The sequence below is a fragment of the Magnolia sinica genome, chromosome 13 (genome assembly GCF_029962835.1).
Source record: "Magnolia sinica isolate HGM2019 chromosome 13, MsV1, whole genome shotgun sequence".
Classification (NCBI taxonomy): Eukaryota; Viridiplantae; Streptophyta; class Magnoliopsida; order Magnoliales; family Magnoliaceae; genus Magnolia; species Magnolia sinica.
In genome coordinates, this window is record NC_080585.1 from 21,909,564 (window position 1) to 21,935,993 (window position 26,430).

The 26,430-nt window shown below is 40.7% G+C and overlaps 1 protein-coding gene and 1 non-coding gene across 6 annotated transcripts in view; both read left to right on the top strand.

Annotated features, from left to right (window-relative positions):
* LOC131223199 (ABC transporter C family member 3-like) overlaps positions 1-18,262 on the top strand; it is a 43,363-nt gene extending 25,101 nt beyond the window's left edge. The window contains exons 3-11 of one of the 5 annotated variants that reach the window (XM_058218518.1): positions 13,833-13,919; positions 14,018-14,674; positions 14,749-14,913; positions 15,195-15,489; positions 15,957-16,171; positions 16,617-16,922; positions 17,029-17,092; positions 17,582-17,821; positions 17,908-18,262. In XM_058218518.1, the coding sequence (XP_058074501.1) occupies positions 13,833-13,919; positions 14,018-14,674; positions 14,749-14,913; positions 15,195-15,489; positions 15,957-16,171; positions 16,617-16,922; positions 17,029-17,092; positions 17,582-17,821; positions 17,908-18,032 (2,154 nt within the window). In that variant the 3' untranslated portion in view covers positions 18,033-18,262. The other 4 variants (XM_058218519.1, XR_009160332.1, XR_009160333.1 and 1 more) reach the window with 4 other exon arrangements.
* Positions 6,462-6,568, top strand: LOC131224620 (small nucleolar RNA R71). Its single transcript, XR_009161090.1, has one exon. It is a non-coding gene; the product is annotated as a small nucleolar RNA R71 (small nucleolar RNA).
* Positions 18,263-26,430: the final 8,168 nt, after the last annotated feature.

The window sequence follows — 26,430 nt, forward strand, 5'->3', positions numbered from 1 at the left end:
ACCTTGCACGTGCACTGCATGTGTGGGTCCCATGGTGATGTTTGTAAGAAATCTGCTCCATCCATCTGTTTTGACACACAGTTTAAGGCGTTGAGACCAAAATTGGAGTATATCCAGATATCAGGCGGGGCCCACATAATGATCAAAGGGGCTGATCTGTCCGTTGGGCCACTTAAGCTTCAGCTTCTCGATTTTCGCGGACCCTTAGTGTATAATTCCTTCGTTCTTGGTCTTCTAGAGTCCGTTCCTTGCCTTGGTGCTTCTGGAGCGTCAAATCCATGCATTTACCACCCTTTGTCAGTCCAGGCTCTTAAACACACCCTGCATTACAAACACGATTAAATTAATTCGATAAACAGTATCATGCGTGTAAATCTATGCAACAACTGGGTCTGATATGCAATATTTGACCCTCAACACAACCCCCAACCAGCATCTTGCTAGTCCCGAGCAAGGTATGCGAAAAATAAGTTGAGAAATACAGGACACTTTTTATGAACTCAAGAGATTTATGAAGAACAATTCAGATACTCGAATTCTAAGATTCATGAATGTTGGCATTACTTTCTCTCCTAGACTTAATCATACGGTAACTTCGTAATTAAGTTCAAAATATTAGTCCATCAATTTGAACAATTCTAAACATTAAATTCCATGGATGCATAGTCTAATCTTGAAATATTAAAATTCACTTCTCTATTTAAGGATATCATTGGTAACCAATAAGAGAATTCACGATAACCAGAACTTGCCTCACACATTATCTTTTTATTCTTTTAATTTTTGACTTTTCCATTGAAAGTAATGTCAAGAAGGGGAATCAAATCCTTACCTATAGGGAGCAAACCTAAGGTAAAGACTGTACACCCAACTTTTTCACATATCATTCATGGGGAATTAAATCTACACCTATAGGGAGCAAACCTTTGGTGTAGACCATTCGCCCAATCCTTTCAATTTTCCAAATTGGTTCCTTTCATGTTTAGTGATTACTAAGTTAATCCTTTAATATCGAACTGAAACCTTAATATGCAAGCGAGATGTGTCCTGCGAATTTATGACCCAATCAATTTTTACAACTTTTAATAATGGATTAACAATTCAAACTTAGCTCTGAAATTTGATAGATGACTGAATCCAAGAGTCATAAAGTACCAACATCACGCATCTTGTAGTTCTAAATCCAAGATGGCCGTCAAAATCGCTTCGAATTCAAAAACTTTTTTTTTTTTTTTTTTTTTAAAAATTTTCACAATCTCTGCTCAAGACCAGGAACATACTGATTAGGAAGCCTAATCTCCCACCCCCAACCTAAAATCTACATTGTCCTCAATGTAAAAGAAATAAGCATGCAATGCACATGGGACAAAATAAGTAAATGAGAAGTAATGGGAAGATAGTACCTGGATGATGCATAGAGAGACACTTTTCAAGAGATCACAGCCTGGGCACCGATCAGCACGAGAGAAAAGGTAACAAAAATAACACAAAATAAAATCCTACCTATACCACTTTCGTAGGTGCTCTCGATTGCATTTAGCGTATGCAACAAGCCTTTAAACCCCTAGGTTACCCCTAGTGGACGAGTTGTAGTCTCGTGAGGGTTTGCAGTAATGTTACCCACAAACATTGAACTAACTAATGATAAAAACGAAATGAAATGAAGAGCTGGGTTGCCTCCCAGGAGCGCTAAGTTTACCGTCTTCAGCCGGACAAATAAAGCAACTACTCTAGTCCTAAGAAAACAGGAAACCTACCTATACCTCCATCAGACTAGGAGATCAATCCTGGTAAACAGGATCAGTCAGAGGCATGGACATGTCCTCTGAATCAAATTTCTCGACAAATGGTTTCAATCGATGTCCATTGACTTTAAACTCCTTGCCATTGTCGGGATCTCTTATCTCAACGGCCCCATGCGGAAAAACAGTGACAACAATATAAGGACCGGTCCAACGAGATCGAAGCTTACCCGGAAAGAGATGTAATCGAGAATTGTACAAAAGGACCTTCTGACCAGGCGTGAATGATTTTCGCAAAATGTGTTGGTCATGAAATGCTTTCATCTTGTCCTTGTAAATTCTCGAATTATCGTACGCATCATTCCGGATTTCCTCAAGTTCATTCAATTGAAGTTTGCGTAGCGAGCCAGCGTTGTCCAGATTGAAATTTAGATTTTTGATCGCCCAGTACGCTTTATGTTCCAGCTCCACAGGCAAGTGACAAGCTTTCCCATAGACAAGTCTAAAGGGAGACATTCCAATAGGAGTTTTGAATGCAGTACGGTATGCCCATAAGGCATCGGTCAATCGGATTGACCAATCCTTACGATATGAGTTAACCGTTTTCTCCAAAATGTGTTTAATCTCCCTATTGGAAATCTCAACTTGTCCACTTGTCTGTGGATGGTATGGGGTGCTCACCTTATGAGAGATACCGTATTTCTTCATTAAGCTCTCAAATGGTTTATTACAGAAGTGTGAGCCCCCATCACTAATGATGGCTCGAGGTGTTCCGAATCGAGAAAGGATGTTTTCTTTTAGGAATTTAATGACCGTGCGATGGTCATTCTTTCGACACGGAATCGCTTCGACCCATTTAGTGACATAATCCACGGCGAGCAAAATGTACAGATTTCCAAATGATTGGGGGAATGGTCCCATGAAATCGATGCCCCAGCAATCAAATGCTTCAATGATAAGGACGGGATTCAAAGGCATCATATTTCGACGGGACAATGCTCCCAATTTCTGACAACGCTCACAAGCTTTGCAAAACTCATGAGTGTCCCTGAACATAGTGGGCCAGTAAAAGCCACACCGCAGAATCTTGGCCGTGATCCTTTTAACAGAAAAGTGACCACCACAGGCCTCTGAGTGACAGAAGGAGATGACGCTCTGATACTCATCGTCTGGTACACATCTCCTTAGAATTTGGTCTGGGCAATATTTAAACAAATATGGATCATCCTAGAAAAAGTTGTGCACATCGGTAAAGAATTTCTTCTTATCTTGTGCAGTCCAATGTATCGGTATGGAACCTATAGCAAGATAATTAGCAATATCAGCGAACCAAGGTGAATGGAAGACTCTGAACAGTTGTTCATCAGGGAACATGTCATTGATATGGGTCGCCTCAAGGGGATCAGAGGTATTAAGGTAAGAAAGGTGATCTGCCACTACGTTCTCTACTCCCTTTTTATCTTTAATTTCTAAATCAAATTCTTGAAGTAGAAGGATCCATCTTATCAGGCGAGGCTTAGAATCATTCTTAGAAAGAAGATACTTAAGTGCCGCATGATCTGTGTAGATAATGATCTTGGATCCGATCAGGTAGGACCTAAATTTGTCCAAGGCGAATACTACGGCTAAGAGTTCCTTTTCCGTAGTCGAGTAGTTCACTTGGTCAAGATTTAGAGTCCTACTCGCATAATGAATGACATAAGGCCTCTTATCTTTTCTCTGACCTAGGACCGCCCCAAGAGCATAATCGAAGCGTCGCACATAAGCTCAAAAGGAAGGTTCCATTCGGGGCTGCATGATAGGTGCGATGGTTAATGTGCCTTTAAGCTTGGTGAAAGCTTCCTGGCATTGCTCGATCACGTAAGGAACATCCTTTTGAAGAAGATTACATAATGGACGAGAGGAGACTAAAGTCCTTTATGAATCGCTTTGTAAAATCCTGCGTGTCCTAAGAAGGATCGCACGTCTCTGATGTTCTTGGGTGGAGGTAGGTTAGAGATAAGATCGATTTTTGCCTTATCTACCTCGATTCCTTTGGACGAGATGATATGTCCAAGGACAATTCCTTTCTGAACCATGAAATGGCACTTCTCCCAATTAAGTACCAGGTTCTTTTCTTCACATCTTTTCAGCACACATTTAAGACTTTCCAAGCACTTGCTGAAAGATGGACCGTAAATAGAGAAATCATCCATGAAGACCTCTAGATATTGCCCTACCATATCAGAAAAGATACTAAGCATACATCGCTGAAAGGTGGCAGGGGCATTACATAGTCCGAATGGCATCCTTCGGTAAGCAAAGGTGCCGTAGGGACATGTAAATGTGGTCTTTTCCTGGTCTTCAGGGGCTATCTCTATCTGGTTATAGCCCGAATACCCATCAAGAAAACTGTAATAGGAATGACCAGCTAACCTTTCCAGGATCTGATCAATGAATGGTAAAGGGAAGTGGTCTTTCCTCGTGACGGTATTCAACTTCCTGTAGTCAATGCACATTCTCCAACCAGTAGTGACTCTAGTTGGCACGAGTTCATTATTAGCATTGGCTACTTCTTAGGGACCACTTGAGTTGGACTCACCCATTGACTATCAAATATAGGGTATATAATACCCACATCCAATAGTTTAAGAACCTCGGCCTTAACCACTTCCTTCATGTTGGGATTTAGTCTACGTTGTGGTTGCCGAGCGGTTTTTGCATTATCCTCAAGGTATATGTGATGAGTACAAATCGAGGATCGATTCCTTTGAGGTCCGCTATCGTCCATCCAGGGCTCCTTTATGCTCAATGAGAGTAGATATAAGCATACTCTCTGTTCTTTCTCCAGATGGGGAGAGATCACCACCGGGTATGTCTCATCTTGACCCAAATATGCATATTTCAAATCGGAGGGCAAAGGTTTTAGGTCAAGCTTAGGCGGCTTGAGGTTAGACGGTAGAGGCACTACATCGGTTTGTGGTAATTCTTCAAATTGTGGCCTCCATCGGTTAACTTCAAGTACCGGTGATATCAAGCAAGGCGCACGTCTCCCTAATCATGTCATCATCAAAATCATGGGAGTGGGCTAGGCACGTCTCTAGATGGTCGGAGGATAAGGTCGAGAGGTGTCGTATCTTCCACGAAAGAGTCAATCATGTTAATGTCGTGGAAATCGTCATCATCCTCTCAAGTTCTTGCCGTTATTGAAAAAATGTTTGACTCAATGTCAAATTTTCAAAAGACATAGTCATGATACCATTCCGCAATTGATAATTGCATTTGACGTGGCAAGGAATGGGCGACCAAGAATGACAGAACCGAGTGCTCATGTTATTGATGGGTTCGGTGTCCAGGATGATAAAGTCTACGGGTAGTAAAATCTATCAACTTGGACCAACACATCCTCAATTATCCCTCTTGGTACACGACAGAGCGATCGCAAGTTGTAGTGTGGTTAGGGTGGGTTTTAATTCACCCAAACCTAACTGTTTGTATACCGAGTAGGGAATCAAATTGACGCTCGCTCCTAAGTCAAGAAGTGCGTGATCAATTCGATGGTTCCCGATTACACATGATATGGTTGGGCTCCCGGGATCCTTGAATTTCTGCGGCACGTCTTGCTTCAGGATGGCACTCACTTTCTCAGTCAAGAAGATTTTCTTTTGAATAATTTTCCGTCGCTTGGTCGTGCATAAGTCTTTTAGGAATTTGGCATATGAAGGTATCTGTTTAACGACATCAAGCAGAGGAATGTTGACTTTCACCTGTTTCAACACCTCTAGGATATCCTGAGAGTTAGAGAGAGGTTTTGGTGAAACCAACCTTTGGGGGAATGGAGCAACTGGCTTCTCTAGAAGTTCCGGTTCTACTTTTTGTGGGGCATCACTGGATCCATCATTGTTGTCCTCTTCTGGTTCTTGAGGCTTTTCGGGCCTAACCGGAAGAGTTTTATCAATGATCTTCCCACTCCTAAGAGTGGTGATGGATTTAGCATGCCCCATCTGATTTGAAGAGCTGGGATCATTATTCTCGTACTGCGGTTTAGGATTGGGGAGAGGTTGTGCAGGAAGCATCCCCTTTTCTATAACCGTCATACGAGAATCTATCTTTTGCATAAAATCTGTAATTCCCCGCATTGCCTGAGCCAGCTCTTGTATGGGATTTTGAACCAGTTCCTCTTGAGGTTTCACTTGATTTGGATTTTGATTGAAGAAACCTGGAGGAGTCGCCGTTTGTCCATTTCTCCAACTGAAGTTTGGATGATTTTTCCAGCCAGGATTGTATGTGTTGGAGTTAGGTCTAGTAAAAGGTCTTTGATAATTATTTACGGCATTGGCTTGTTCATTCAACACTCCTCGAAAGGCAGGTATTGTAGGACAGTTTTCAGTTGTGTGAATGTTGCAATCACAGATACCGCAAACAATTTCATTGACCTTATCCTTCTTTCCTTCCATGGCTTCAACTTTCCTTATGAGCGTAGTCACTTTACACTTGAGATCATCCTCTTCTTTCAAGAGATATAATCCACCTTTTTCCTTTAATTGAGTCGGCCTAGACGTGGTGTTCGCCATCGGGTAATAGTCCCATGATTGTGTTTTTTCAGCGAGACTATCGAGGTAATCCCATACCTCGTCAACATCTTTGTTGATGAACTCTCCATTACACATTGTCTCGACCATTTGGCGCATGGAAGATGTCAGTCCATCATAGAAAAAATTTGTAATGCGCCACGTTTCAAATCCGTGTTGTGGGCATGAACTGACCAAATCTTTAAACCTTTCCCAACATTGGAAGAATGTTTCATCTTCCTTTTGGGCAAAGTTCATGATCGCTTTTCTGAGGGTAATCGTTTTATGATGTGGGAAGAATTTTTTTATGAATTCCCTCTGCATATCGTTCCATGTGCCAATGGATTTAGGATGCAGTGAATGTAACCACGTCTTAGCTTTCTCTTTTAAGGAAAAAGGGAAGAGTTTCAGCCTAATTGTATCCTCAGATACATTAGGAAAACATAATGTAGCTATAATCTCATCGAACTCTTTCAAATGTAAATATGGACTTTCTGATTCAAGTCCATGGAATTTGGGAAGGAGTTGGATAACTCCTGGCTTGATGTCCATTTGTCCTGTATTTTCAGGAAAAATCATGCATGAGGGCATACTCACTCCTGCCGGTTGTAGATAATCTCGTAAAGTACGAGGCGGGGGTGCCTGTTGCACCTCATTCTCATCTTGGGTATCCTCCACCCTGGGTGGAAGTGGAGGAGGTTGGTCTTCAGCCATAACCTCAGTTAACTCAGGGGATTTCGAGCGGTGTCTAGTCTTGCGATGGATAGTCAACCCCTCAACCAATCCTCCTTCAGTCAAGAGACGTCGAGTGTCGTCACGGGCCCACTTGGGCATGAAAACACTCGCAGCCCTCAATTAAAAACTTAACCCTAAGAAAGGAAAAGAAAATCTAGCAAGAAAGAGAGAGTTGGAAAGGAATTACCAAATTGGAGTCCTAAGTTAAAAACCTGCAAAATAAAACAAAAATAAGTTAGATTCTAAAAAGAGAAGAATGATCCTTCAAAAGAAAAATAACAGTGAGTTAATTTCTAAAAGAAGGTATTCTTAAAAGAAAGTGGAAATTTCAAAAATAAATTAGGAAAGATCTAAACTAGAAAGTAAATTATTAAAAGAGAACTGCAAAATAGAAAGTAGGGAAGGAGCTTACCGAATTAGAAATTTCTATCTTAAAGGCCTACAAAATAGGAAGGTTAGTTTCTAAAGAATTCTAAAAGTAAATTAAGAAACAAAATTAGATTATAAAAGTGTCAGAATTAGAAAGTTACTAAAATAAAACAAAAATAGAAAGTTAATTTCTAAGAAGGGAAAGAAATAACCTAAATTCTAAAAATAAACTATTTCCTACAGAAGGGAGGATACTAGAATTAGAAAATTTCTAAAATTTAAACCCTAATTCTAAAAATATGAAAAAGTAGAGAGATTAGGAAGGAATTACCAATTTAGAAACTTATGTCCAGATCCTATAAAACAGGAAACAAGCTAAGTTCTAAAAATAGAATAAAATAAAATAAAAACTTCTATCCTAAAGTAAGTAAAATCCTAATCCTAACTTAATTCTAAAACTAATTAATTTCAGAAAAACGTAACCGTCAGTCCCCGGCAACGGCGCCAAAAACTTGTTCACTCCCCAAGTATAGGGTTGTGATGTAGTAATAAACTCGGTAAGACCGAGGTCGAATCCACAGGGACTGAACCTGTACGTTATCTGAAAATAAGTAGAACTAGAACTAGACTAAGATGTAATTTAAACCAAATAGAATTTAAGAAATAATTGTGGAATAATTGTCTAAAACTTTAAGGAATTTAGAGGAAGGGAAACTGGGGATTCAGAGGATCCACTTGTAGAGATCAGGGAGATCTTATGCCATCATCATCTAAACTAGACTGAAAATATAGTTTTTAAAGAGATGAAAGATATATGAATTAGAATGGATTCCATCATCAATCCATGCCCATGAGGCAAAGTAAACAATAGAATTAAACTAATTACCAACCAATCAATAATGCAGGGAAGTTAGGAAGGGTATCATCATCCGACCATGCCCAGGAGACTATGGCGAACAACAGGGCTTCCTGACTTCATAAACATAAAAAGGGGAAAGGAATACTCAAGGCCATTGCAGATCCATTGTAATTTTAGTCACAATGGACCATTAAAGACAAAAAAAACATTCCTAGAAACATCATCAGTCAGTTTAAACAAAAAAAAACATAAGTAAAAAAAAACTCCCATCAGGCCACAAGCTTCACCTCTTAGCCCCAGCTAAGAGGTTTAGCCAAGAATAAACATGTTTAGGCTCAACATCCTCTTAAAATAAAGAAAAAAAAACAGTAATAAACAAATTCAAAAGAATAGTACTCTCTCTCTTACTCTGTCTGCTAGTCCCACGGTCCAGCAACCCTTCACGTTCCCTGTCTTTCTCCCAAGCCGTGCACAGCAGCAGCCGATCCTCGTTACTCACCTCCAAACCGAGCCTCCTCCTTTCTTCCCGTTTCTTCCTGACATCCAGCAGCAAATGACTCTGTTCCTCTTTAAAGATGGCCAGCTCCCCCCTGGTGCTGTAGAGTCCCACCATCAATAGCCTGCGGAAACAGTCCTTCCGCAACCAGGAATACACGTCCTCTGCTGCGGAATACCTTACGCAGTCCGGAGTTTCCTGTCTCCCTTCTTTTTATTCTTTGCTTTTTTTTTTTCAAAAGGACAGCGTCCCGTGGGAGATTTTTGGCCCACCTACATGATGAACGGTTCAGATCAGCCGTCCGACCGCCCCTAAGGGCGTACAACTCGCCGTGAAAGTCGGACGGCGTCCGGTTGCGAAAACAGGGTAGCGTCATTGACGCTGTGACGATGGTGGGCCCCATTTCACTGTCTTTTTGGAAAATCCGATCCGTCCACTGCGTTCTACTCGAAAAACCAGGTGGGAAGCACTATTTTTGGACCAAATCCTATGTGGCCCACGTTATCTTTCAAGTCACCGTCCATCCTGTGCTTAATAACTAAGAAAGTGAGGAAATTTTCATGATGCCTAAAAGGAGACCTAGGCGTGGGTTAAACCCCCATTCCGAATGCATTGGACGGTTCAGATCTTCCATAGGGATGATGGGTGGGGCCCACTAGCCAAAAACGGCCAGCCAGCGTCCGTCCGCTGGACGCTGGTGCACAAAGAAGACGGGTCCAGCGTCTGTTGACCGCTTCGGCTGTCTGGTGCGGCGCGCGCGCGTGTACCCTATGTACACGCGCTGTACGTGCGGGGTCCACTATGATGTATATGTGGAATCCGTTTCATCCATCTGTTTTGACACACAGTTTAAGGCGTTGAGACCAAAATTGGAGTATATCCAGATATCAGGCGGGGCCCACATAATGATTAAAGGGGCTGATCTGTCCGTTGGGCCACTTAAGCTTCAGCTTCTCGATTTTCGCGGACCCCTAGTGTATAATTCCTTCGTTCTTGGTCTTCTAGAGTCCGTTCCTTGCCTTGGTGCTTCTGGAGCGTCAAATCCATGCATTTACCACCCTTTTTCAGTCCAGGCTCTTAAACACACCCTGCATTACAAACACGATTAAATTAGTCCGATAAACAGTATCATGCGTGTAAATCTATGCAACAACTGGGTCTGATATGCAATATTTGACCCTCAACATATTCATCAGCATATTTCGCATTACTCTAATATTACATAATTGTATTGGAGCACATGGCAGATCATCTTGGAGCTTTTGTCTATCATCATTGTATTTTCCTTTATACGCATTGTACCTATAAGTTTTTTATCATAGTAAAATTGTGATAGAGTTTTTGGTTGTTGTTTGTGGGTTATTCATTTGGTAATACTTATTATGAATCAAACTGACGTTAAAAATCCTCCTTGTAGGATCCCAGGATCAGAACCTGGTAAATGGGTGTCAGGAGCCGAGAATGGGGTACTACGGAGGTTGTCGGCGCCGGATTCAGCGATCAGGAATTTTGTGAGCCCAGTTTCTGAGTTTGGGGCATGACACGTGGTGCCTACTTCAAGCCATACAGAGACCGCTTCAAGCAACAAACCTCCGCAGAAGAGGGAGGAAACAAGCTAGGAGGAGGAGACATAAAGATTTCTTCCTTCAGATCACCATGTAAAAACGCATTCTTCACATCCATCTGGTGAAGCGACCATCCTTTCGAAACAACAATGGCCATAACAGTGCGGACAGTAGTCATTTTGGCCACGAGAGCGAATGTTTCCCCATAATCAAGCCTATACTCTTACCGATTCCCGAGTGCTACCAGGTGAGCTTTATGTCTCTCGATAGTGCCATCAGCATGCAGCTTGATGGTGTATATCCATTTGCACCCAATAAGCTTAACTCCAGCAGGACAAGGGACGATATCCCAAGTGTGATTGTCCTGAAGAGCCTGAAGTTCGGCCTGCATAGCTTGGCGCCAACACTCTTGAGTTGAAGCTTGAGAATAAGACTTAGGCACAGAAGTAGTATTAAAAGTAGCCTGAAGAGCGGAAGAAGAAAACCCATACCAATTCGGAGGCCGGGAAACCCGAGTAGACCGGCAGGGCTTATACAAGACAAGATCAGGTGACGATTCAGAGGAAGGAAGAGGTAGTGGGTGACGTTGCTGATACACAATACCTGGCTCAAAACGAGGAAGAGTACTAGACACATCATCAAAAGGAGGAAGCAAAATAGAGGAAGAAACAGGATTAGTACGAAACAGAAAGAAATATTGATTTTCAAAGAAAATCACATTTCGAGAAATACGAATCTTGTTAGCATCCACATCATAACACACAAATCCTTTATGAGAGTTACTATAGTCAAGAAAAGCACACTGAACAGCTTGAGCAGGAAGCTTGTGACGTTCAACTGGAGGTAAGTGAACAAAACAGACGCAACCAAAAACGTGCAGAGAATTATAGTCAGGAGGAACACCAAACAAACGAGAATATGGAGAATCAAGATGCAAGGTAGGAGAAGGCAGACGACGATTAATCAAATATACAGCCGTAGATAATGCTTCTACCCAAAATGTAGGAGGGACAGAAGATTCATCAAGGTACGAACAACATCTAGAAGTTGTCGATTCTTACGCTCGGCGACTCCATTCTGTTGAGGGGTATAAAGACATGAACGCTGAGAGAGAATACCCTTCTGTTGTAGGAAAGATTGAAAATCATGAGACATATATTCTCCCCCTGAATCCGAGCGTAAAGTCTTAATACAGGTAGAAAATTGTGTTTCTACATAGGCAACAAAAGTTTGAAAGGTCGAAAACACATCAGCTTTAGAACGAAGAAAATAGGCCCAAGTGAAACAACTGTAATCGTCAATAAATGTCACAAAATACCTGTATGGAGCATGAGAAAGAACAAGACTCATACCCCAAACATCAGAATGAATAATCTCAAAACATGTTTTGCTTTTACTAAGTTTACAAGGTGCACAATCAAAAGACAAGGAAGAAAAGTCATTTGTATTGCTCAAATAATCATGTTTCATAAGATGTGTCAAAATTACAGAGTTGGGATGTCCCAATTTCTTATGCCAAAGATGGCTATTATTAGCAATAGCTGAACAACCAACAGAAATTGAACGAAGAACGGAAAACAACTGAAGAGGAAAAAGACGTCCCACTTTAGGCCCCTTTGCTATCTCCTGTCCCGATGCTTGATCCTGCACACGACAACCAGTACGATCAAAATGAAGAGAACAATTTTTTTCTACTAATTGTCCAACAGAAATGAGATTAGCAGATAAATCAGGGGACATGAAAACATTAGTAAAGGAAGGCCCCAGGTTTCCAACCACAGTAATAGGAAGAGTACTGCCATCAGCAATCTGAATATGCTGCTCACCATCATACTTACGGACAGCATGTAAAGCTGCCGGACTGCCAGTCATGTGATTTGAAGCTGCAGAGTCAACTAACCAAGGAGAAGTAAGTAGATGTTTCTTACCTTGGAGACCAAGAGCAGAAAGAGCGGAAACAATCATCTGTTGAACCTGCTCAGGAGTAATGGCAGAAGAAGAACCCGGAACAGCGGGCTGAGCAGCAGATGCAGGCACAAAGGTGGATTGAACAACAGTATGAAGGCAGTGAGTGGATCGATTATGAGGGCATACACGACAGTCCTTAATGATATGACCTTCCTTCATACAATAATTGCAGAACTTCTTGCTGCAATATCTTGCAATGTGCCCAACTTCCTTGCAACTCTAACACTGCAGCGGAGATCTGGATCGTCCTTTGCCTTGAGCAGCATATGCCATATTAACCATCTCAGTACCACCAGCGTCTTGAGCAATCCCAAGCTGTGAGGCAAGACGCTGTTCTTCACGCAAGAGTTCCCCCAAGCAGACATCCAAAGATGGTACAGGTGTGTGATTGATTAACCCAGCTCGTGCACTTTCAAACTCCGGACGGAGCTTCATAAAAAATTGATCCCGCTGGCTCTCAGAAAGAACCACTTGTAGTGCCGGTAAAGCATCTTTGGGAACCTTAGAATGCACCAACCCAGAATAATCACTCCATAAATTAATAAAACCGGAATAAAATTGTTCAATCGAGAGGTTCCCCTGGCGATAGTTTCCGATGTCTAATTCCAGTTGAAACTTTCAGGCAGAATTATCTTGATAATAAATCCGCCGAAGGTAATCCCACATCTCCTTAACAGTAGTGAACCCACGGAGATTGTTGACCATATGGGGTTCAACAAAACTGAGGAGCCAGGAAGCAATTTTGGCATCCTTGCCTTCCCATGAACTAAGTTCCTTGAGATCAGTTGGAATCGTAGAAGACCCATCCAAATGACCCCATAACTCCTTCCCTTTCACATACATCTGGAACTAGAATTCCCAACTGGCGTAATTCTTGCCATTAAAGCGAACAATAGAATTTTCGCCTGACATAGTAACCACCAGGAAAATTTTAAAAGACCAGACAAATCACAATAGTCATAGGAATAGTATGATCGAGCAAGACTTCCCAACAATCCAAGACATGGAGCTGTTCAGAAATTCAGAAGAAGGTTCTGATAGCCCCACACTAGAATCCCGACAGCCCAAACCACCCAAAAAATCCCAAAAAAAAATTCTCTGGAAAGCTAAGAGACTGCCGATAGAACCTATGAAGAGGTTTCCGACAGTCCTGATGCTGAGAAGAAGAAACCCCACCAAGAAACCAAGAATTCAGCCAAGCTGAGAGATAAATACGAAAAAAAATAACTTGGGGCTCTGATACCATGCCAAATGGTTTTGGGTTTGAACACTCTCCTTGTGAGAGTTCCTTCCTTTATATAGAGATTACAAGGCTGAAAATCAGCCATTACATCTGTACAAAAATAAACTCAGGCATATCTACAATATTCTTTTCTATACATAGCTAGACTAAATAAGGTAGAATATATGCTGCCTTAATAGACTAGGCCAACACATATCCAACTGTTATATCTGCCAGCACTCATCACATCCCTCCCTGCGTCAGCCTTTTGGGTAATTTTCATCTTTGAAGAGCTTTAATACATGTAGCAAACCTCTGAATGGCAGGAGTGTCTACTCGGGATTTTAGGATCGAAGACGGTGATCTATGTTACCCATCAAGTGGAATTTTTGCCTTCCTCTGACCTTATCCTGGTGAGCACTTCTCTGATTCTCTAATTTGCATTGGTTCCACAACCCCTGATAAGTGCATCCCAAATGCATTAAGAAGATAACAATCTCTGGCTTGACAGGTAATGAGAGATGGTAGGATTACGCAAGCTGGAAGCTACAATGACATCCTCAGTTTGGGAACGGACTTTATGGAACTTGTTGGTGCGCATGAGCAAGCCTTGTCAGCCCTTGATTCTATGGAGACAGATCCTGACTCACAAGCAAGTAATATTGTGGAAGATGGTTCGTGTGGTACTGGAAGCCACAAAGATTCCCCACACAAAGACAAATGGAAGAGAGAGGATCAGAATGGTAAAAAAGATGAAATAATCGAGCAGAAGGGGCAGCTAGTTCAAGACGAAGAAAGGGAGAAAGGACAAGTTGGCCTATTGGTCTATTGGAAATACATTACAATGGCTTATAGAGGAGCTCTCGTACCATTGATATTGCTGGCCCAGATTCTCTTTCAGGGTCTTCAGATTGGCAGCAATTACTGGATGGCTTGGGCGGCTCCCATCTCGAAAGATACAAGTGCTCCAGTTGAAGGCTCGGTTCTCATTCTTGTCTATGTTGCTTTGGCCATTGGAAGCTCCATTTGCATCCTTGTAAGATCGATGCTTCTTGCTATGGCTGGATATAAGACAGCGAATCTATTGTTCACTAAGATGCATATGTGTATATTCAGAGCTGCCATGTCATTCTTCGATTCCACTCCAAGCGGACGAATCCTCAATAGAGTAAGGGACTTATTTGGTATTTTGAGGCCGCTACAACTATACATCTTTAAGTAAGCTGCCTTTATCTTTTACAGGCATCAACTGATCAAAGTGCAGTAGATGTAAACATTCCCCCTCAAATTGGGGCATATGGCTTTTATATCATTCAGCTGCTGGGAATTATTGCTGTAATGTCTCAGGTTGCATGGCAGGTTTTCATCATTTTCATCCCCGTTCTTGCAACCTGCATTTGGTATGAGGTAATGCCTGTAGCTGGGTCTCTTCTTGTTGAATATACAAAGAGCTAAAATCACTAGATTCAAAATGCATATAGCTTCAGACATATTTCTCTTTTTTTTCCCCCCCTAATGTTTAGTTTTTAAAAGTATTTTTATGTTTGCTAATCTTCAAAAATGTTTTTTCCAGTTCTGTTATTTACAATGTGATCATATATAGCTTCAATCCATAATAGAATGATGCTGTAACATGATAAATCTTCAGGTAACTTCCTATGATGTTGCTTATGTTTATTATTCCACAGCAATATTACATACCTACTGCACGAGAGCTAGCACGTCTGGTTGGAGTCTGCAAAGCTCCCATCATACAGCACTTAGCCGAATCTTTATCAGGATCAACAACAATCAGGAGTTTCGATCAGGGATCAAGATTCATGGACACGAACCTATGTCTGATCGATGGGTATTCACGACCCAAGTTTCATAGTGCTGCGGCGATGGAGTGGCTCTGCTTCCGGCTGGATATGTTATCGTCCATCACATTCGCTTTTTGTTTGGTTTTCTTGATATCCTTGCCGAAGGGTGTAATAGTTCCAGGTATAACTTCATTCAAGACAAATGACATGATCCTAAACTGAGGTTATCCATAGCATCTTCAGTCTTCAGTTTGAAAATGTTGTATTGAGGGTTTGGTGATCTAGTGTGTTGATCAAATGGGCCTTGCCTAAGATCTCCAAATTGGAAGGTGCTAGCTGTTTAATCTTTAGCCTATTTTCATTTGGATATGGGCCATTATGGTTTCTATTCCTTACAGTCTATTTTATGCCACCAATGGAAGGGTTAGGATTATCCCACTGAAGAGATTGTACCATGTTTCATCCACCGTGTGATCATCATGCAAATAGACTTGATTGTGGAAATGTGGGCCCCACTTTTTTAAACTTAGAACCTGAGGACACTAGCCATACCCTCAGGTTGAGGATCCTGTATCCATATGTTTTTGGAATGATCATTGATCACAAGCATGGAGAAATGGAATGTTACTCTTTCTATGTTCTTTTCAGGCATTGCGGGCTTAGCAGTAACGTATGGCCTTAATTTAAACACGGCTGCATCTCGGATGATATGGAATCTATGCAATCTTGAGAACAAAATCATATCTGTTGAGAGAATATTTCAATACATGGACATTCCTAGCGAACCCCCGCTTGTCATAGAAACTAATAGGCCGGACCCCAACTGGCCAACAGAAGGAGAAGTTGATATTTGTGAGTTGCAGGTAATCTCAAGTCTCTTACCATCGAAGCTTCTTTATAATTAATGATACATCAAACTCCATCTTTTAAAGCATTTGTTCTGGTGGATGCATTGAAACAACTAAAGGAAATCCATTAATTTATCTTTCTTTTATATTACGTGTAATCATTCACTTGGTTCTGAACCTTGTTTTCCTATTTATATGATGCTTTTTTTCCAAAGATGATGGGTTCCCTACAATCAGTTGTTGGTTAACCTACAACCATTTTTAGCATGGAAGGGGTTGTGGTTGATCCCCCACTTAATTGGGATAAGGCTTAGATGATGATCATGACGACAATGAACAGGTTGTGGGTGGTCGGTCCTCTTTTTCAACATCGTTGCTTTGTGTCTTCTTATATAATCATGCAATTTGCTTTCTTCTTTTATAATAATTCATAACATCTATTTGAAATTTTTGGATACAGGTCCGTTATGCCCCACATATGCCTCTTGTTTTGAGAGGTCTTACATGCACTTTCCCAGGCGGGATGAAGACTGGTATTGTTGGGAGGACAGGCAGTGGAAAATCCACTCTCATACAGACACTCTTCCGCATCGTTGATCCAGTTGGTGGTCAGATTCTGATAGATGGCCTTGACATTTCTACTATAGGACTGCATGATCTCCGATCCAGATTGAGCATCATCCCACAAGACCCGACTATGTTTGAAGGGACTGTGCGAAGCAACCTTGACCCTCTTGAAGAGTATACGGATGAACGGATTTGGGAGGTGTGTTTGTTTTACCACCTGCATTGCTAACAATATTTACATTTTCTTTTATCCATGGATTCCAGTACGCAGCGATTTGCTAATGTGCAATTCTTTCCTATTTTAGGCTCTAGATCGGTGCCAACTAGGGGACACAGTTAGGAGAAGGGAAGGAAAGCTTGACTCAGCAGGTTTAACTTCTTCTTCTTCTTTTTTTTATCCAATATTTACTTCACCCGTCCTGCTTATCATCGAAATATGGAATATGCGCACTGAGAACTTTTAGTTGTTGTTGGGCTACTCTGCTCTATTCTAATACATGATTCCAAAGTCATGAAACCACTACTTGCATGCTTGGGTAGGCAATTCAGTTCAATCTCATGTGAAACTGTGTTGACTCAAAAAGGGCCAACTTGGTTTCAGTGAGTTTTAACACCTTGCTTTGGAGTAATCATGAATTGCACTCGAAACGTCTCTAATCACAAAAAAAAAATTCAAATTCTTTAGGATTTCATTTAGTTTTTTAGCAGGTGCTGTAGTTCCTGTGCTTGCTGAAGTCAGCATGATGTGGAGTTTCTATGTGGACCCAGTAGTTTTGAGATGCCTTTTGAAACCTGTAGCAGTGTTTGCATCAGCTCTTGTACAATGTGTTAGAGTCTAATGCCTGATGTGAATGTCAGTGACTGAAAATGGAGAGAACTGGAGCATGGGTCAGAGGCAGCTGGTATGTCTGGGACGAGTGATATTGAAGAGAAGCAAGGTCTTAGTACTCGATGAAGCAACCGCTTCGGTCGATACTGCAACTGACAGCCTAATTCAGCAAACATTAAGGCAACAGTTTTCAGGCTGTACGGTCATCACGATAGCACATAGGATAACATCCGTTCTTAATAGTGACATGGTCTTGCTTCTTGATAATGGTTAGCAACTTAACAATCCAGCTTTCTTCTTCCATCTTTATATCCTTTTCAAAGCACTTGATCTTTTTTTTCCCCTTCCTGAACAGGCCTTATTGCGGAATATGACTCTCCAACGAAACTGTTGGAAAACAAATCATCTTCATTCGCCAGACTCGTTGCGGAGTATACTGTAAGGTCAAGCTCAAGTTTTGAAAATTTAGCAAATCTATAAATGGCTGGCAATACTCAGGCTGGCTTTAGTTGATATACAACCTGATTGATTATGACGATAATGGATGTGAGTCCGTGACATGTTCTCTTTTGCGCTGTAAATACATAAGCAACTTTCTTTGCTATTTAACTGAAGGTTTAGAATACCGTTTTTTGCGTCTATGGTTACATTTACTAAATGGTATCAACCTGACAAACCACTGATTTGTTCACTTCAGTGATTGATAAAAATCGTCTAGTCAGTCAACCACTTCTTGGATGGCTCTATTAGCAATCATCCGATCCATCACCCATTTTTGTAAGTTATTAAAGTTTGGAGTGGACCTATGGTTCCCAACAGAATGTCCACAGATCGAATGGTCAGAGAACAGCCACTTGGTGCAATTTACAACCATTGGTTCTTCAACAAGGTGGCCCATCATTTCGTTATGAAGTTTTTATTTTGCTTTTTTCTGCAGATCTCATGACTAATCTCAATTGCGGGTTGGGAATACATGGCAAGAGTGACCCACAAATGCTGGAATACATGGCAAAAGTGACTCACAAATGCTGTAGAATTTCATACAGTTTTGTTTTTGTGTGATTCTGATAATACTGTAGCCTGAGTTTTGAATCTCTAGGAACTTGGTGCAGTTAAATGAAGCAATATAGTTTAGAAATGAGTGAAAGGCATATCATATCTTGGCTTTGCTAATGAGCCTTATGACCCATTTGGGTGTTTACACATTTTATGGCAGTTGGGATTTGCTCTTTTCAATTTCCCATTGGGACATCCCAAGTCTGACTTAAAAGCCATTTGTATGGCAATGTGGGCTTAAGCATGCTTGGTAATTTAGGGGCTGTTTGGGTCGTAAGTTACTTAAGATAAGCTACTTATGCCTCAAGTAGCTTATCTTAGTTTATACTTAGTAAGCAGATAAGTATGTTTGGTAAACAACATACTTATCAACTTCTCTCTCTTTCATCTCTTCTGATGCCTCTCTTAAGCAACTTATGAAAAATAAATAAGCTTAAAAAATTAACTGAAATGATTAAGTAATTTTAAGTAAAAAAGCTACTATAACTAATCATAAACCAAACTTATCTTAAATAAGTCACTTATCTACTGCTGTAAGTAGAAAAAGTAACTTATTTGGTGGTATCCAAATGGGCCCTTGGGGAGATCCATAAGTGGCTCAGCTGAATAAGGCACAAACCTTAGGATCCAAATCTTTTAGGGCCTGTTTGGGTGCCAATTAAAGATGAGATCATCTCATTTTTAGTTAACAGGGATATGTATCAGAGATCATAGTTCGCGGAACTCTTTTTTTAGTTAACAGTTTTACGATGGAAAAAAGGTTCATGAGGTTGGCCTTATGGGAGCTTCCTATCAGGTCAAGCTCTGTGGGTCCAACTGTAATTGTGTCGGACATCCACATCATCAATTAGACCCATGGGCCTAAAATCAATCAAAATCTATGACTTAGGTGGGTCAGACATCTGCCCATTGAAACCTTCCTGATTGTTTGTAAAGTCCACTGAGATGTGGTTCAGACATCCAACCATCCATTGTGTGTGTCCCACTGGAAGAAACACAACGTAGGAAAAGCATATTTGAAAGTTGTTATGGAGTATGTACTTGACTAGCCATCTTTAACAGCGGCACCTGACCTAATCAAATTATCCCACATCACGTCATCATTGAGGTTGGTGGTGCCGGGTTACCATGCAATCCGTCTCCCCATATACATCTTCCTAACAAAGGAGCCATCTCCTCATGACTGTTGTAAAATAAGGTTATACTACAATTAAGTGTATGGGGTCCACTATAATGGAGGGCCCATACTCTGTCCATGAGCTGTGGCCCTTCAAGTTCACCCCTATTCTAAAAAATCAAACTAATCCAAAACATAGGTGGGTCACACCATAAGGAACAATTGGAATGGGAATGACTACCATTAAAATCTACTATATTGAAGGTGGGGCCCATAATGTTCTTTATAAATCATCCAATCCATTCATATGATGACCCAACCAGAATGAGGGGGTTCGCATAATGTACCAAGTGGATTTTTATAGATAGTGGACCCACACACATGGTTGCATAAAAAGCTTATTCTACCGATGTTAAGCAAGTGATGAGAAATAACGGCAAGGACATAAAGGTTGAGAATTATTATTGTTTAGACCACCACAAACGTGGGAAAGTGGGTTTCCAAAAACCTGTTTTCTTTCCACACACTTTCCTCAGATCCAAACATCCCATATTTAAATATTTTAAAATTATTTATTAATTTATAACAATTTTTTAATATTTAATTTTATTTTATCTATAGAAAATGTTAAGATATGAAAATCTGTGTCTGTGGTTCCTACCGCAGAATCTGCTTTCAATGCATTAAATGGTCGATATTGAAGAATCACGTGGCATTGACCGCTTATGTCTCTCATGCAGATTCTAAGTATCACGCGCGTGTGGATGATCAAGATCAAAACATAGGCAAGGATCAACGATCGCTGAAGATCCGTTTATCGTGTGGTCTGGATCATCTGATCAAGAGCCTGCAAATAGATCGTGATGAAATAATAAGAGGGCCTACGTGCATCAACTAATGATCCGTTGATCCGACGGTTGAGAACAACCAAACAAAGTAAACTTGAGATACGGGAAAACCAAAGGCCCACCATCACATCGGTCCGAATCTATGATTGGATCATCCATACATATAGTAACGATGCTCGAGTCAAGCCAACCAAAGTCAATCAACTGCAAATGATGCCATGAAAGTCCTCCGAGATGGCCCACTAGTTTCAAGGGAAGTATACGATCCTTGGGCAGCGTATGATGCTTAATTGGGACGTGGATTTCCTGCGAACACAGGTGGGGCCCACTGCGATGTTTATGAGAAATCCACCCCGTTCATCCATTTTGTGAGTTAATTTTAGGACATGAGGGAAAAAGTGAACGGGATCCAATGCTTAAGTGGGCCGATGACGTGAGAATTGAACGTCCACAGTTGAAGTATTCGCGGAGCCACATAAGTTTTTAATCATGCTGATATTTGTGTTTTCAGTTAATCCCAGTGGGAATGAGGTTATGTACGGTATAGATGGCATGTAAACATCACTGTCGACCCAGGGAGGTTTCAACGGTAGGAATTTTCCTAACCACCTTCTCCCATAGTATGGCCCACTTGAGTCTTGAATTCTGCTCACTTATAATTTCATCCCCGAAAACGAGCTCACGAAACGGATGGACGGAGTGGATTCCCCGAAACGGATTGGGTACCTGGTGGTCATTGCTATGTGGGCCCATCATGATGTATGTGTTTCATCCATGCCGTTCATCTATTTTTCTAGATCATTTTATAAAATGAGACAAAAAATGAGGTATATCCCAATCTCAAGTGGACCACATTACAGGAAACAGTGTTGAATGAACGTTCATCATTAAAAACTTTTTGGGGGCCATAAAAGTTTTGGATCGATCTGATCTTTGTTTTTTCCCTTCATCTGGGTTTGTATGACCTAATCAACAGATTGGATGTCAAATAAACAATACAGAGGGCCTTAGGAGGATTTAAATGGTGGATATCCAATGAACTGAATGGATGAAACACATACATCATAGTGGGGCACACAGAGCACCGACCATCAGCCACGGGCCTAGCCAATCTGTTTCCGGATTCATCACAAACATCACAGCGGGCTCCACATAGGTTTCTAGTGCAGGAAATTGCTGCGAGAGGCTATAACAGGAAATCCTCGTCCAGACGTGGCATTCATAAATTCAAATGGCATAGCTTGCGTCCTACCGTAATGTAAATGTTTTATCCACGCATTAACCGCTTTTCTCAGAACATTCTAAGGTATTATTATAAAAATGAAGCAGGTCCACAGCCCCAGTAGACGACACTGAAGGAAGCTGCAGTGATAATGACACCCACTCTCGAAACCTTTCTAAGGGCCACCGTTATGTTTTTTTTAACCATCCAACATATTTATAAGGTCATTTAGACGTGAATGAAGTTAAAAAACAAATACTAGCTTGATCCAAAACTTCTCTAGCTCCCAATAAGGGCCTATTTGGATACGCATTTTCGATTGTATTGCATCGTATTAGATGGTATGATGTGATGTTTACCATGTTTGGATTAGAGCGAATAAGCGTTGAATCTCATGCGCTCGAATACAGCCGCGAGCCAAAATTTTCAAAAGGCGGTAGAGTATTGTCAGGATGGTCACAGTCCGTCAGTACTGCACTCTTCATTGCGCTGTATTCGGCAGCGGACGAGTTTTTCAAAACTCCTGAGGCTATTCTCCAACGGGAGAAGCAGATATCTCTACACCATCATCCCCTTCGTTTAACATCGATCTTTTGTATGTCGTTTTGCTGTTGAAAATCTTCTCTTCCACACGCAGGTTACTCCGTTCAGCAGGCAGGATTCTCTGCTTGTGACGTTGCGACTTGCCAATCAGGCAATAGCAAACCTGATCGTGGTTTCACACGGCGATTCTACAGGTATGAATCTCCATCTTCCAAATAAGGGCGATACTGGGAGCGAAAGACCAGTGCGGGTTAGCGGTTTGCATCTGTATAGCCCTGGTATCGCCCTCAGAGACATGCATGTCCTGTTTCCTTTGCGTCATGGTGTGTATACGGTCTGCTGTATACCCCAGCAACTTTGTATAGCATCTACTCCCTATCCACCCATGGCTATACGTCTGTTGGGCTGAAAATGAATTTAAATCTCTGTGTGTAAGAATCCAACATTGGGATTTTGCAAAATCAGGGTGGTGTGTGTGGAAATGAAGGAAATGATAGGAACATGCGCCACAAAATCAGGTACACGATTCTGGCTGTGGCTTGCAAATTTTTCGGTGTTTGGAATGCATTGGTTTATAAAAATCCATCCTTTGTTTCAAGGGATTTCTGTATTCCGAATGATTTCCTATTCACCACAAACATGTTCTGAGTTCTCTAGGGTGAGTTGTTTGTAAGATATTACTCTTCTAAATCACCTGTTTCTCTAAATTGCACTATCTCTTTTTGCATGTTATCGATTCATTAAGGCCTTTTTAAGATGAATCTCCCTCTATCAAATGTTAACCATTTTCGCCAACATATTCCCTGTAAGCTGTCCGTATGATTGTTGTATGATGTTCCTGAAATCATCATTCATCTGCATATTTAGAACTACAGGGTTTCTTGGTTACATGCGGCTACCCTAAGATATTCAGTGGTAGCTGCATGCCTTTCCATCTTGTACATATGTTTGAAAGTGTCATTAGCTTCATGCTTTCGGTCCTTTGTGGTAACACAAACATGTTTGAGAATGACGACTGTTAATATCAAAGGTACTCACGAGAATATGTTTCCAGTTTTAATGTTCGTCTAAACAGACATTTTTTAAACTTCCATCTTATTAATGTAATGTCTGTTTATGGCTGAATCAAAGCCTAAGCTCTAAATCTAATCATGCGTCGATGCAGACATTAGAAGTCTCTCCATCTGTCAGTGCAAATTTGATAGTTCATTATAATCTCATTTCTCAGCGAACAAGGTATGTCATTACCGATGCTCAGATTGTCATTTTTCTTTCCATAGTATGATGTTCACTGATAGTTATCTAAATAGTTACATATAAATAGAATATGAGAATAGTGAATCTATGATTGACTGTCCAATGTTGGTCTTATATGAAATTGTGTTTCCTGGTCAGACATATCTTTCTGCAAATCGATATCCATATTTGCAAAACTAACAGTCAACATATATTCACGTATACTTAAAAATTGTATAAAGAGGTGTTGATATGCTGAATGAAGTAAATGTGGTTATCGTATGCAGCTTCGTTTGAAGTGAAAACAAGGTTTTAAAATTTTCAGACCATAGAAACCAATATTATTATTTGCCCAAAGAACTATAAGCAAAATATTAAAGATATGTTTAAATTCCCAAAAATAAATATTCATGTGTAGGCCAGTAACTATAATCACATATTCATCATTGCTTAATTTCATATTTTCAGTTATGCAGTAATGCGTACATAACTGATTACCAGATAGACACAAGTGGAAAATAATTGTCTAAAAACATAAGTTTCAAATAAAAAAATCTGCTTACATGATTGTGAATATTTCAATGTAAGAATAAACTACGGTCAGATGACATCCATGCTTCTATCAAATTCATGTCTCATTCAACTGTAATCAGATATTCCTGCTTCAGTCATTTGCATTACAAACTGTAAATAACTCAATAAACTTTTGCATAACAAATCTTTCATGACATACTTACTTAGAATCTCTGTAGTGACTCTTACATATCACTCCTTACATTATTAAAAATCTTATTACTGCATTCCAATTCTCATTCAGATAAATTTCATTTATAATTAGCTTATGGCTTCCGATAGTGCTGAAAATAGTGATGAAAGGTCCTCTACTAGTGATTGGACTGAAAATGAAGTAGTTGCTACAATAATATCCTTTGCAGCCTCCGCATGTGTAATAGGGGCTGCGGAATATTATCGCCGTTACTGTATTAAGATAAAGAATAAGGAATGTCACATTAATATGGATAGATTTGTCAATGGCATCATAAGAAAGAGCGATGTGGATTGCCTTACACAGCTGAGAATGGGCAGGGATACTTTCTTTGAATTATGTTCATTGTTGAGAGATCGGAAACTCCTATCCGATACCAGGAGATGTATTATGGAGGAACAAGTTGTAATGTTCTTACATACTATTGGACACAATGTACGTAATCGTGTGATTGGTCATCGATTTACAAGATCGGGTGAGACCGTGGGCAGGCACTTTACTAGGGTCTTGGATGCTATCATCGGTCTATATTCAAAATATGTGAAGTTTTCTGGTCTACGCACACCCAAAGAAATATTCAGCAATCCGTTATGGAGTGTCTACTTTTAGGTAATATTATACAAGTGTTGGATGTCATTGGTAGGATTTTACTTCGTAATAAGAATAACGTTTTCATGTGGCACACGTTTGATTGTAGGACTGCATCGGGTTTAAACCCGAGGCCTATAAGGCAACCATCAAAGAAATCAATGATACGTGTGGCATTTTACTAGAAAATCGCCACATATCTAATCGCCTGAGGACTTTAAAGAGGTTGTACTGGGTTATCAAGGATCTGCTAAATGCCTCTGGCTTTGGCTGGGATTATGACACAAAGATGGTTGTCGCAACTGATGATGTATGGGACGGGTATCTTGCGGTAGGATTTTGATAATTTTGCAAAATCCAATTTAGTACATATACTTTCCATTCTCCTCATTTTTAACACATTGTCTTTGTGTCTACAGACACACCCTTATGCCGATCGAGTCCGGGGCAAACACATTGACAGATGGGACGATTTAGCCTTTATTTTCGGGAATGAGTGTGCACATGGATCGTTTGCTAGCACGCCTTACTCTTCACCTATTTCAGGAAAACGGCGCTATAATGAAATATCTTCTAATGACAGCTCAAAGCAGGAGGCTTCTAATACGGTAAGACTCTCATATGATGATGAGGATGATCAGAGGCCTACTCCCCGCACTCGAAGAGGCGATGAATCCACAAATATTACTAAGAAGTATAACAAAAGTCCTATGGAGGCAACGTCTGGATCTCGCCACAATCGCACATTTACGAGTGACGTAAACTTTCATAGGAAGGGTAAGCCGAGCGAGCAAATTGGAGACAGGATGGGGGAAGTCGCAGATGCTGTAAAGACCTTGACCATAACTATGGCGTAGGGCAAGACAATGATGCGTGTGTAGCGGTTGCTGGGTATACTTGATGAGGTTGAAGGTCTTAGTAATGAGGATCAAATTTGGGCTACAAGGGTGTTGCAATCCGATTTAGTCAATGCAGGTTATTTTATGAAGATGGTACACGAAAGGAGAAAGGTGTGGCCTCGAGTGATGTCGAGTCATTTAAACTTTGAATGATTTGTTAATGGTGGCATGGAGAATACCTTTTTTTTTTTTTTTGCTAGGTGGTTATAGTTTCTGTTTTAGCAGGCCTATCTAGGCTTGTTGGGGTGATGTAAGAATTAACTATAATACTGGTGGATGATTTCTGTTGCTGTTTCGATCAATAATACTGAAAACAATATAGATACGCATATACAATAGATTGATCTGAAATTCTATTCATTACTGTAGATTTTTATGCAGGTAGACGGGTTCATGCCTGACTTGAACTGCTGGATAGTGTTAAGTTTCAAATAATGCAGGAAGTGGATCATGGAAGGACGGGTGTGGATTTTAATGCTGGCCACTAAGATCTGTGGCATTTACGCATTGGCCTTTTAATTATTCCACTGACTGCATTGTAATATTGCTATCATCAGCCTCTTATTGCTACATTTTTGTCATGCTTCATCCTGACATGATAAT